This window comes from Sinohyriopsis cumingii, chromosome 11 (genome assembly GCF_028554795.1).
Source record: "Sinohyriopsis cumingii isolate HCF-2022 chromosome 11, ASM2855479v2, whole genome shotgun sequence".
Classification (NCBI taxonomy): Eukaryota; Metazoa; Mollusca; class Bivalvia; order Unionida; family Unionidae; genus Sinohyriopsis; species Sinohyriopsis cumingii.
Window position 1 is genome coordinate 50,277,241 of NC_142971.1, and position 13,634 is coordinate 50,290,874.

The window sequence follows — 13,634 nt, forward strand, 5'->3', positions numbered from 1 at the left end:
GTCTTCTGACCGGCCTAAGAAGATTCACGAGTAGACAGCGTGCCATAGATAAGAATGCTAGGGTTGTGGTCTGACTGCTAAATAGCTTTTGTTAGGAGCAATAATTTTCCAAGAACTAATTTTGATAAATTTGGAAAAGAAGTGATCATGTATACCATCCAAAAGATCCCGCCATTTCTTAAAGCTTAACAAATGAGGTAAGCATGGTATAGTTATAACAAAGGTCACATCTATCAAAAGAGCTAATTTAAACATGATGGATGTTTCATTTTAATGTATGAACTGATGAAATGGGATTATTCAACTATTATTCTACAGTTATTCTACAGTTAACTCGGAATATATTTACCAAAACAGCATCAGATTCAGATATATATATATATATATATATATATATATATATATATATATATATATATATGTGTGTGTGTGTGTGTGTGTGTGTGTGTGTGTGTGTGTGTGTGTGTTAACCAGCTAGTGATGCATATAAAGGCAACCTAGCTTATTAGTTTGGTTACAAAATAACATTGCAATATAGCATATTATCGGTGTCTTTGGATACTGTTTAAGGACACCAATATGGTTTGGTCAAAATCATCTTTTCATGACTTGTAATTTATGGATAACATGTTTAAATAATTTTATGTATGCACTGATGTTCTTGGACACGCATGCAGTTGTACAATTATAAGACAAGAGAGACAAACTACTATCACTTTTGAAAAGTTCTGTAACTAATATAGCAAATGATTATTCATTTAAAACTATATTACTCACATGCAGAGAACATAATTCAAATCGTAAAAACACAATAATAATACGCTAACCTTATTAAAAGAGAAATCCATACAATTATTCATCTCAAAAATATTATGTAACACATCTGAAGTTGATAATGCAAAGACCTGCATTCATCAGACCTGAGATCCCGAACTAAGACCATCGCAGTAAAGCACTTCACATTTGTTCTGTAAGTCTGACAAATTCTCAGTTAACGCGTAACAAAATAGCTTGTACCTTTATTGTCGACATGGAAAACATGCATTTGAAAAATTCAAAAGTGTTATCTAATGCGATATTTGCAATATTATGTTATAGTACTCAATACCTTAATGAACTCTCGTTCGGTTTCAGAAGCAACAATTCCAAACCTCATGGAGGTCAATGATTTCTTGCTAGATCTCAGCTCATATATTTTATGACCATGTGGTGGCAGCAATCATTACCATGATTAATATTTAAATTATTTTCGCATAATACCCAACAAATGCAATTATTGACATCACCTTTCTTCCAAGTACGGTCAAGCGTCTAAACAATTTTATTTTTTACACTTTGGTGCCAATTTGACCTCAACGTGTTTTGATTAGTTGGACAGCATTTCAAGAAAATGCTATAATATCAAACCAAACAACCACGTCGGCGATTCGCATAAAATACGGCAGATTGAAGCATTTGAGGTACTCATATTAAGTTAATCTGGTTCCCTTACCATATATACCCAATCTAATAGGAAAACCCAGATTCAGACCAAACTCAGACAAGCTCATTTCTGCATTTGACCGCAATGATGTTATTTTCATATCGTATTCTATTATTCCATACGTTTGTAGTTCACTGAACCTTCCGTACCCTAAGGGACCCACATGATAATATATAGGCCATGTAACTTGTCAGTGCGCAAGTTAAGGTAAATTTAAGGACATATTTTAGTACGACTTATGGTAAATAAGTAATCGCTGGCAGGTCTGACCTGGTTAAATATTGGCTGCATAAGAAATAGTTTCAATGGATAATACAAACATCATAGAACAGGTTCTTGTTTTATAATTGTTTAAAATTTTGTTTTGCATTTTTATTTTATTTTTAATTTAAAAGCATTGGTATGTAATTTAGTTTCCTACTAGGCATGTACATGTTTTTATATCAAATCTCAAAAACATGGATCGTTTCTTTTGTTCTTTACTTAATATTTCGGACTGACCAATCAACTCTCCTACCAGCTACAGAGATACAATACTGCTTTATCTACGTGGAAAATTAAAGCTACTGGTAATATTTATTCTATTATATACATTTTCATTTATTTTATTTAATAATAATATATGACAAGGTAATTAAAAGAACCAACCAATGCAATTATAATACATCTCCCTAGGAGTCTGTATAAAGTTTATGCACAATCAAAAATAATGAAGTGACAATGATAAGAAATAGTGATTATATGTCTTCAATTTATGTCCAATAAATATTTCGCCAAATCAATAACCACAGAAATTAATCTCAACAAGTTATCCTCAATATCTTTTTAACCTATCGTGAAGATGCCATTTTCAAAATGTAGTACAGACTAATTGACTGGTTTCTGATAATATACATTCTGATTTATTTGGAACAAAATAACTATATGAACAAGTCTGTTATAATGGCACTTTTATCCCTAACTGCTTCCGCACAAAACTGCTATTCAAAATTGAATCCATTAAATTATGATTGTCTGTAATTTTGTAAATATAATACGGAATGCAGAAATATCAGTAAGAAATCATTACTTCCACAAAATCTGGAGTCATTGGCATCTCCGATTACATTTATTTACCAAAACTCCTTCCCTAACAAAGGAGAAGTATTCTGGCAAAAATCATAAGCAGACTATAACAGATGGCAAAATTCCAGATGCCTTTAAAGATGGCATTCTGTATATTTGATGACAACTTACCATTCTATCTGATATTTGGATCCAGCATAATATTTCATCGGTGTACCCACATTGTACCCCCCACGGTTATTATTCTGGGAATCAAACAACCTGCAATACAGGGAGCAAATCAGTCAGAGGTGGGCATACTGTTATAGGAAAATATACTGCTAAATGAACACACCCACACACCTACACACACACACACACACACACACACACACACGCAAACACAAATACATCAAATGTTTTTCATCAATAAATGGATCAAGTACTTCATCTCTGGACACAAAATACAACGAAATACTTACCTGTTTGTATAGTGGGCTTATTCTTTCGGGGACAAAAGCTTCAGTTGTCAAGAGGGTTATAATTCATCCTCCCTATGGGTGGCTTTTGCACATTGCCCTTGTGTCACCTGCCTATGTTCAGCTGCCCTCAGATTTTTCTGAGGATGTACACTACTAATGGGACATATGTGGGAGGGGACAAACTGGCAATAACAACAGGTAAATATTACATCATTAAAACTAATTTACCAGCCACCTCGAAAACTAAATTTTAATATCAGTAATATATTACCTATTTCTATTGCGATTGTGCAGATGCCTCTTTTTGGGGAGGCTGATCACCCCCAAAAATGATAAAACCCAAGGACATTTTCACCCTTATGATTCACGTACCCACCACCGAAAGATAGTAATCGCTCAGGTTGATTTTTGTGCCATGAGATAAAATATGACTTAGCATTGTTGCCCTTGGGAACAAAGGAAGGCGAAGAAGGTAGTGCGAGATTTCTAAAACTCGGTTTTCATCAAATCCACCAACATAAAATGAGTCGGAAAGGTCCATTGGGTAGCAATGGCAATACAATGAATGTACAATAACATCACCCAAACTCAGTGGTAGAGCGTGACATTGCAATGCACTGCTGAAAATCATAACAATAATTCCAGATCTACTTTAATGAGAGCTAATCAGAATCAACCTATATGTGATGGACAAATGGTATGATACTTTACAAATACTAAAAAACATATCTAGATACCCCATGCAAAATTCTTGATGCCAGTTGAAAACAAAGAGATATACTGAGTATTTTGAATAGATCCATTACATTAGTGAATCTGAAATAATAAATAAGGAATGTACAAGGTTTTACTACTAGCAATTTCTTAAAGTCACTAATTAGAGGGACGAATTCTCGTCATATAGATGAGGGTAGTAATTTCTGACCCCAAAAAGAGGAAGCTATGCAACTGCAACAGGTAATGTATTGCTGATGTGAAAACTAAAGTATACATAGTGAGTGATCCATCAACATAGGAGCTGAAATATCATCATAATGTAGTCTGTAGTTTCATGATATAGACAGCTATATATTCATTTAATAAAGAGAGCATATATCAAATAAACAAGTGCTAAAATGGAATAGATGCATAAACAACAGTGTCGTGAACAGCACTTTTTACGCCCACCAACTATTTAATAGTCCTCTTTAGTTGACTGAAACTATGCGCATACCGTCATTATCCTCCTACAGGCACAGAGACAACAACTTTAACCTTGTGACCCCAAAATCCTTACCTCAGAGTATATGCCTTTCATTAGGAAGGTTAGTCCTGGTATGTGATGCAGAACTAACATCAGTGAATGGAAACCTTTTTCAGTCTTTCAGTCCACGACCTTTACATTTGACTATTTGACCTCAAAATAGACCTTTCTAACCACAATACAAGTTATTCACAAAGTTTGGTATCATTAGATGATGAAGAACTTGAGGGTTTTTTTTGCACAAATAATTTCGCCTCTTTCAGGCACTGATCTAAACCTTTGACCTCAAAATTAATTAGGTTATTCCCCACCTCAAGTTCAAGGCATCCACAAAATTTGATAACCACAGATGGAGGGGTCGAATTATTGTTCTGAAACATTTCCTTTTCTTTCAACCATCTTGACGTTGACCTTTCAGCATTTGTCAAAAATGATTATTGGGTTCTTCCTTTTCCCTATTTGCAAGCCACTTAAACATATTTGGTAACTGAAGACAAGAGATGACTGCAGTTATTGTAGAGCAACGAAATCAGTAACAGACTGACATATGTAAAAACGGACATCACAGCACAATATGCTTTGCCTTACGACAGATGTATAGAAATGAAATTTGCAATACAATTTCTCAAAAATAGGCTCTCCATGATGTTAAGAACAAAACAAAAGATAAAACAAAAGATATTAAAACATGTGAAATATCTGAAAATTTCTAACAATATCAATCTGAAGCATATTTGCAGTTTTCAATAGTTTACCTGTTTGCATTTGTCCGTTCTCTAGTGTTTTCATCGTGTCTGTTATTTGATCCGCTGTAGATAAAAACAAATTGTTTTAGAGGTTTAGTAATTATGAATCATAATTCTCTTTAGTAAGAATCACTGCTTTCAGGATCTTCAGTTTAATTTAATGGTGTCTCAGTTTTGACAATTTTGTCAGCTGCCTCTTCTCCCTCCTCCTCTCTCCCTCTTTCTCTATCTACCACCATCACTTTTCAGAAATATGGCACCGGGTATCCATTTTCAAAATGGTATTGCGACCTAGTGCATGAATAGTGGATAGAAAGCCTGTCCTAGCATATACCAGGAAACGGGCCTCTCAGACATCCATGAAAATCTCACATTTTCAATTATTTTAACAAAATTTTTATTAAAGAAAACTGACTAATTGATGAACTGTGTTGCCAAGAGAAATTGCGAACAGTGTTTTACTCTCAATACAGACGAATCCCTATTTGGTTGACTTAATCAAACATGTTACGATAAAAGGTGCACACACACACACACACACACACACACACATGTGTGTGTGTGTCAAAATAATTTTAAATTTTTGCAAAACACTGAATTAATTGATTAAAATACTTCTAGTCATTAATTCCTCAAAGGTTTCCATTTGCTATGATTTAGGCCTAATCTGTTCGTTTAGTTAGACCATAAAATTTATATTACTTGATTCCATCTCATGTCCTTAAAGACAGATGCAGATAGATATGTGAAAAGAAGTGTTCATTAGTAGGTCTGATAATGATAAAAACTTCCATCTTACCGTGGACTGTGAAGGTAAATATCTGCATTTACCGCTACAAACAGAACAGAGAATACCACTGACACAACCGGGTACTTCATTTCTTTGTAGCTTTCTCCACCAGAAAGTATAATACAACAGTTCGATTTACGACAAAAGAACTAAAGCGTCAATGGTATTAAAATTATGTACTTTGGATAAATATACTGGAAATAATTATCATGTAACAATTTGAAATGAATTGTTCTTAATCCCTCCTTTTTGGACCTATCACGGACGAGGCTTCTCTGCGTCTACATGATTTGTGGATAGGCTACTCCTCTGCGTCTACGTGATTGGTGGCCAGGTTACTTGTCAGTTTATCATGACAACGTTGCACAGGTGTTTACCTATGTGTCTCAGTTTACGCTTCAAACTTCTCACGCTGTAAAATGAGCCTATGCATTTATGTTTGTTGCAATATCAAATGATTGATATTGGAAATAATATTAAAGAGTCAAAAGACTGTGTCACTAATTGGGGAGGACTACCGGCAGATCTATAAGGACAAGGATCTGGAGTCAGTATGAATATTCATGAGTTTGGGATGGGCGATCTTGAGTGGTACACTAGTGGTTTTTTTTCTTTATGCATTAACGTGCTCGAATGCTTATGCACAGTTTGTCTCACCTACGAGTGGCACTATATAGCAAGGACTGGCAGTAGGTCTAAAAGTAAAGGGACCTGGAGTAGGTATCGAAGAAGTTGTGTGACAGGTAAGCATCATGTTAACTTGGGGCTAAGATTTTCTTTTAGTTTTGCTGATAAGGTTAACAAAAATGATAATCTCATTTGTAGAAATTTAATTAGCCACAAACGGGTGACTTTTTGTGAACAAATTTGATTGGCAATGACCTAGCAAATTCTTGTGTAGAGAGTTCAGTAGCCATGCTCAACTAATAATGTATTGTGTATCATTATTCATTAGCCATGAGATGTTTATGTAATGAAAATGAATCTTTCATTTTCTGTAATTTCCTAATATATGACAGTTTAGAGAATTTTCACTTATTGCTTTCCCAGAATTCTCCATAAGCTAACAAACTTATAAGTTTCGTGATCATTGAAGCTAATATTGTTTTGTTATTGATATTTACCTTGGGTGTGCCATATATGGATAATACAAATGTAAACTGGAACGTATTGGAGTTATATAAAAATACAAAAGTTATTTGATGTAAACCATCTTTATATATTTTCCTATCTTTGTACCCAACTTATATATAATTAGTCCTGTAATGTAAGACATCTACCTTGATATTTATTTTGTTTGGGTTTTCGACCAAAACACCTACAAAATGTATAATGTGAATTATTTCATGCATTTTCAAAACTGAGGCAGCATGCTGCTGAATGTTTTTCAATTATTAGATGGTTCTTCGTTGTGTTTTAAAAAAACCTTGCAGATCTTAATGGCCTTGCCTTGTTATCAGGTCTGTACTAGAATATGTTTGTATAAAATATTATTTCGATATAAAAATAATTTAAATGAAAAATATCTTCACAAACTGATATTAAATCTTCAAGAACCAATTTTATGTTACTGGGGTAGATTTCTCTTTGACCTTGTGGATATCACTATTATTGAAACAGTTGAAGGAATTAAAGAAATAAGTTCTTTGATGGATACGTATAAATGTATTCCTTTCTGATTGTTGCTGTTTGTGTTTAGCGCCATTTTCAGCACGTAATAGTTAAAATATGGCGGTCAGTATCACTGGTTGATGAAGAACCGGATAAATCTCAGTAAGAGCTATTGATCAACGGGAAGATAATTGAATGCTTTCTCGCATACCTACATTGGCGGAGCCAGAGACTTGAACCAACTCGGACAGAGTGAAATGCTAGTGATCGATAAAGTCGAGCGCTTTAGATCACTTGGCCACATGACGTCCCTGTACCCCATAAAGAAAAGATAAAATTACTGATTTATCTAAATTCATTCATCTTTCTTCAGCTCTACTAAACTTCCACCCTATATAGCTAATGAACTGAAAAATCAGCAAAACAAAGAGAATTCAGGGAGGTACTTTTGCAGCTTAATGTAAGGTAGGAGGATTAAACATAATTCACTTGCACTAATTTGTTTTACACATTTTTTTTATGTATTAGCCATCTTTGAGTAAATGAAAGTGGTACATGAGGACAAATTGTTTTTTTTTTTACAAATTTAATTAAAACTCTGGAAGTTTACGGTAATTTAAATTAACCGTATCTATCCTAGAACTACAAATTCAAAGGGGATATCCCCCCTTCCATTTGAAAGACTCAGTGACATTTCTAATTGGTGGGTAAATTAAATGAAGAATTAAAGTTAGAGCTTGAACATATGATGAAGAATTGTCACACGATTGTTCATCCTAGTTAATATTCCCAGTATTTGGGAATATTAAGTCGAAAGGAATTTTTAAATCCATGAGAATGGATTTTGACATGATGTTATTGATGCTTTATAATTATGGGAAAATGAGGTGTGTAATTTCGAAGAATAATTACCGGAAGATATTTTGAATTTAGTTAATAAAGATAATTTCAACAATTTTTAAAATGGACATCAACTGGGATGCATTTATTCAACATCTTTTTGATGCACTGTAAACTGCTAAGCTTTGATGAAATAATACAAAATGTACCAATTAATAATTTCATACTATATTTTGTTTTTATATCAAAGATATCATTGAAGTAAAATAGGAAAAGTGGAGGTTCTTGGATATTAGAAATAGTTTTCTTGTAGTCTTTGCAAAACATCAATACTTAGTGTAAGAGAAAATGATACATTTATTTATAATACTCTGATAAGTAATACGATACCAGTGTCAACTGTACACACGGATTGGTCTGGGCAGAATATAGAGTTTGCAATTGGTGCAGAGGAATGGACTAGCTTTGTGCGAAAGACACCAAAGTGATCAGCTTTAATACTAGATTTCTTCAGAGAAATGTTGACACAAACATAAAACCCTCATTTAAATGATAATTATTAATACATTTTTTGTATGGTCTGTATATAAAATACAGAGCATTTATTCTCTGATTGTCGAATTATTGAATATTTTTGGAAAAGATTTGTGAAATGGATCTGAACTTATCAGTTGAATTGTTAAGACTAAAATATGCTTTTATATGAAATAACAATTTGCTTATTCATTTATTAAGTTTGATCGTGAAATGTATTATATTCAGATTTGTGCATAAAAATTCACAGATGTCTATTATACACATTATGGTTGTCAGACTCGGAAATTTGTAGCCAAGGTGAATAAGAGAACTAGTGATTTTGAGAAGAACTGTATCAAAGTGTCAACTTTGATGTGTATTTTAAAATAATTGAAAGTTCTTTTACTTTTTCGTTTTGTTTTGCTTTGAGAAGGAAACAATTCCTCGTGGCAACTAACACATTTTAATTTGTGTGCATGTGCGTGTCTTTTTGTACAATATTTGTGTGTGTGAGAGAGGGCGTGTATGCGTTTACATGCCAAGCAAATAGATGTAAAGATCAGGAAAGAAAACAATTTAAGGTATATATATATATATATATATATATATATATATATATATATATATAGAGAGAGAGAGAGAGAGAGAGAGAGAGAGAGAGAGAGAGAATTGCAAATATACACCAAAACAGAACAGGAAGTACTATCCATGGATTCTACAGGAGAATGGTTGATAATACAAGGCAGAATTAATATTTAATGGAAACAAAAATATCTTATGGGTTTGAGAAATTTATATTAATTCGCTTATTATCTTCTTCTTTTTTTCCTTATCATTATTAATTTTGTTAGATTCTAACCGCCATGTGGAAAACTAAAGGAAGAGACTATCTCATTTTGCTTGTGCTCCTTCTACCACTTGTGACCTCAGACATCTACTTGCATAATCCACGTGGCAGCAACAACAGACTTAATGAGAACACCGCTACTCGGACAAATGCCAACAGATTGTTTGATTCACAGGTAATATATATATATATATATATATATATATATATATATATATATATATATATATATATATATATATATATATATATATATATATATATATATATTGTATTTTCAGCTAATTGGGCAGATTAAGCTGACAACAAATATGCCATCTATCATGAGGTGGCATAATCAAACGCTTTAATTTGTCTAAATTAGCTCATATAAATTTTATGAAGCCAAATTTGTTTTTTCTTTATAAACTCTAATTGTTCCTAAAATAATAAGGTCACATAGAAGAACATTCACAGACATGTTGATCCATGCCCGTCCCGTCTCCGATGAAAGCATCCTGGGCACACTCCAAACTTCATGTGCGTAATAACAATGCCTGATATTACACTGTCTATGTACAATTTTATCTATTTATCTTCAAGATTAAAAGTCATGTTTGAGATTACCTGCGGAAGGAAATCTTCTGTTTTTTCTTTCCTTCTACATGCTTCTGTTCCAAGATATATAACATTGAAACTTTATACTATGCCAATATCCATGTATTTTTAAAGTCAGATTTATATTTTCAAAGCCATAAAGCATGTGGTAAATTACTAAAGCTCAATAAAATTAATTGCTTTCATAATTAAATTTATTATGCATTTATTTATGTACGTACAGTATATCTTATGTCCATCATTTAAATTCAAGCAAATAATACTAGACTCTTTTGCATACCATGCTTGTTTAGTGTACAATTCTTACTTTGGGTATTATGCTTACTTGGGTAGCCATGCTTACTTTGGGTACCATTATTATCCATCGTACCAGAAGGAATAAAGTAAATGATGCACTTAATGATGCAAAAGTTTGTTTCTATTCTTCTAAGAACAATGACCGTGGTGGTTACAATGTTGGGGATGCAACAGATTTAGCAGCTTGGAGTGATGCCAACAAACAATACCAGATGGTAAGTCCAGAATGCACATCTTAGAACTGATAACACATCAGAACTTATTGACACGAAAGCATAGCAATGCTCTTTATGCCAAATTTACCTCCAGTAAATGGGTCCAGTACATAGGAAAAGTCTTGTAGTTGTAAAACAGTTAAAGGTCAAATAAAAGCAATCACATGACAACTTATTCAAACCAGGGATTTTCTGTAGAGTCCGTTGTTAGATTGTAATTTATTGTTTTCCAATAAAACTGATGCGTTATATTTAAATGCGGTTCATTTTCCTCAAAAGATTTTAGACATTTGAAAAAGGAGCAAGAAAAAATTCGAGTATGGTTTATTATGCATTCATATTAATGGTAAGTAGTATTCTGAATAAATAAATGGCCTAACATTTTTAAGAATTAAAATGATATCAAACAAATCAAATTGACTGCATATATTGTAACAAAATTATTGGTCATTTCACTGATCAATACTTAACTAAATTAATTTTTGAAAGAAATATCTAATGGATTAATATGTTTCATCTTTTCATCATATACTGATAGTTCTAGAATTGTTATAAGATCAAAGCCTTGCATTGTACATTTGTATCAACTGTATGAATTCTTCTGTCTATATGTAATTTTTTCATCGTCTTAAATAATGTGCAAATCACGTTTGTAACTGAAAATCATGTACTAGATTAATAATCAGGAGGTTAATTTGTACTGAATTTTCAACTACGCAGATAAGGGTTGCTTTGAAAAAATTCATATTTTTAAACATTAATTAGTATGAAAAAAGTACTTCCGTTATCCATTTAATTTCAGTGTAAATATGTGGTATGTACTTTATAGGACTTAACAAATACATCTGTGATAAACAAGTTGTCGCTACTAGACAATTCCTCATTGTCAAGGTTAACACTGTCAAGTTGCTCATTGTAATGGTCAGCTTTTGCCAGTCAGTTGCTCATTGTCGAAGTTAACACATGAGTCAGGTTGCTTATTATCAAGGGTAACACTACCAGTCAAATTGCTCATTGTCAAAATCAACGCTACCAATCATTATACCGTAGGAGAAATATTACTTCCTCACAAATCCAACCATCCCAGGTTAAAAACATCTAAAGGTTACTTGCCTACCTAGATGTAGTACGGGCAGAGTGATTATCCGCTAGTACTTTTCAACAAGTAGCATGCTCCTGCCAAGAGGGACCTCACAAAGAATCTCTATCAAGTTTCTAGATGTTCTACATTTACAAGTTGGGCGAGCCTTCACTTCAAGGGAAGTAAACTCATTCAATATTTCCAACTTTTCTCTCTTCTTATGACGACAAAATAGTTCTGCCTTTACAATTATATCACCTTTCCGACACTTGCTGGCCTATGCGACTTTACAATGCTTCTGGCGATTGCTTTGATTTATATTTTCGTGCAAGACTGTTGTGATCTATATGAGCCTCTTGACATGTGTATACGTTCCGCTATGACCAGATACATAAAGGTAAATTTTCTATACCAATGCATTTTGCATGTAGGCTCTAAGCGTCACTGAATTTTCCTGAACAGACTGTCGTTAAGATCTTTCCTACAGGTAGTATTGTGAATTTATAATACATATTGATGATTCATTTCCGTAATTAAACCATCCGCTAGTACTTTATAGTCGTATCAGTGACATATTACTTATTTAAGCTGTATTAAACTAACACGACTATGGTCTTACACAAAATAACAGAAAAGAGTGAAAACCATCACGTTTTGCAAAATTCAACAAACATCTTATTTCCTTAAAATACAAAGTATAAATGCAAAAAGAACTTACGGTATTGGAAACTAAATCCCAAATAATCCTAGAATTTCTAACACATGTGTTAATGATAGTGAGGTTCCAACTATCTTTGGCTGACTCACAACAAGACAATGTGTATTTGTATTTCATTATAAATCCAAATCACTATTACCAAGAATATGTTTTTTTTAACTTCGTATTTCTAGAAACGAATAACATGAGTTACATATTTTGATTAATAAATTACATACCAAACAAAACGCTGGACACAACAATAATACAACTGATTCTGCTCAGATCGTAGGCACGAATGAATAGTTTCTAGAAAAACAAGATTATATAATACTTTACTTGACCTCTGGTCTTTATTAGCATTTTCTAAAAGAGAAGCTATTACCTAATGGAAAAGTTTACTCTGGATGGTTCGAAATGTTTTCAAGATAATATCTTAGTTATAATTAGAAGGTCTGTTACTAAAAGTATAATTTAAAATATAGTAAACAACAGTTAGATCTGGCATTTCATGGGGAGTTTTCAAAGTTCTAGATTCAGATTTAGATAAATGTGTTGTTACAAAACTAAAAGCAATGCTTTCTGGTCAGGGAGAAAATAAACTTGGTTTTGGACAAGGTCAAGTCCAAAATACAATTACCGAAAGCATGTAATAAATGAGAATGCTAAAAACAATTCAAATTAAATTTACGTACAGTTATTGGGCCTATTCCTACAGGTGAATTGTCTCATAAGGGACATAGTAGCAATTTCGTCTAATTTTACTGCAGTTCCTTTTTGGTGTGAATGTTTTTGTGTGTAATATGGAAAACTAGTCAATATTATTGTATAGTTTCGTCTCTATTCGAACACTCGCAACTTTCATCGCCTATTCTTTTCCTTAATAATGTTGACGGAATATGTTACAAACCACCATCCCTCTCAATCTAAGCTATAGTGGAGTGATTTACAAGGCAAGGAACAAGGCTGTAGGGACGTCCCTAGATCGCATGTCACAGGCAAACAGTCGTACAGCTCCTGAACAGAGTGGAAGAGTCAGAGAGAAGTTCAGCTCTTCCACGAGACCATCCCTATCTTGATAACATATATACAGGACCCAGGTCCTACCTTTATCTCAGATCCCGGTAGGAAGAAGGCTCCAATCT

At 33.1% G+C, this 13,634-nt stretch overlaps 2 protein-coding genes across 4 annotated transcripts in view; one reads left to right on the top strand and one right to left on the bottom strand.

The window, feature by feature from the left end:
* The window catches only part of LOC149788426 (protein DD3-3-like), a 35,847-nt gene extending 29,859 nt beyond the window's left edge, over positions 1–5,988 (bottom strand). Inside the window, exons 1-3 of the mRNA XM_089974409.1 lie at positions 5,798–5,988; positions 5,008–5,061; positions 2,720–2,809 (exon numbers count right to left, since the gene is read on the bottom strand). Of these exons, the coding sequence (XP_089830535.1) occupies positions 2,720–2,809; positions 5,008–5,061; positions 5,798–5,877 (224 nt within the window). The 5' untranslated portion in view covers positions 5,878–5,988. The remainder of the gene's footprint in view (positions 1–2,719; positions 2,810–5,007; positions 5,062–5,797) is intronic.
* Positions 5,989–6,426: 438 nt separating this feature from the next.
* Positions 6,427–13,634, top strand: part of LOC149788427 (protein DD3-3-like) — a 53,027-nt gene continuing 45,819 nt past the window's right edge. The window contains exons 1-4 of one of the 3 annotated variants that reach the window (XM_089974413.1): positions 6,431–6,531; positions 7,773–7,864; positions 9,607–9,777; positions 10,631–10,711. In XM_089974413.1, coding sequence (XP_089830539.1) covers positions 9,619–9,777; positions 10,631–10,711 — 240 coding nt within the window. In that variant the 5' untranslated portion in view covers positions 6,431–6,531; positions 7,773–7,864; positions 9,607–9,618. Of the gene's footprint in view, positions 6,532–7,772; positions 7,865–9,597; positions 9,778–10,630; positions 10,712–13,634 lie in introns of all 3 variants that reach the window. The other 2 variants (XM_089974412.1, XM_089974410.1) reach the window with 2 other exon arrangements.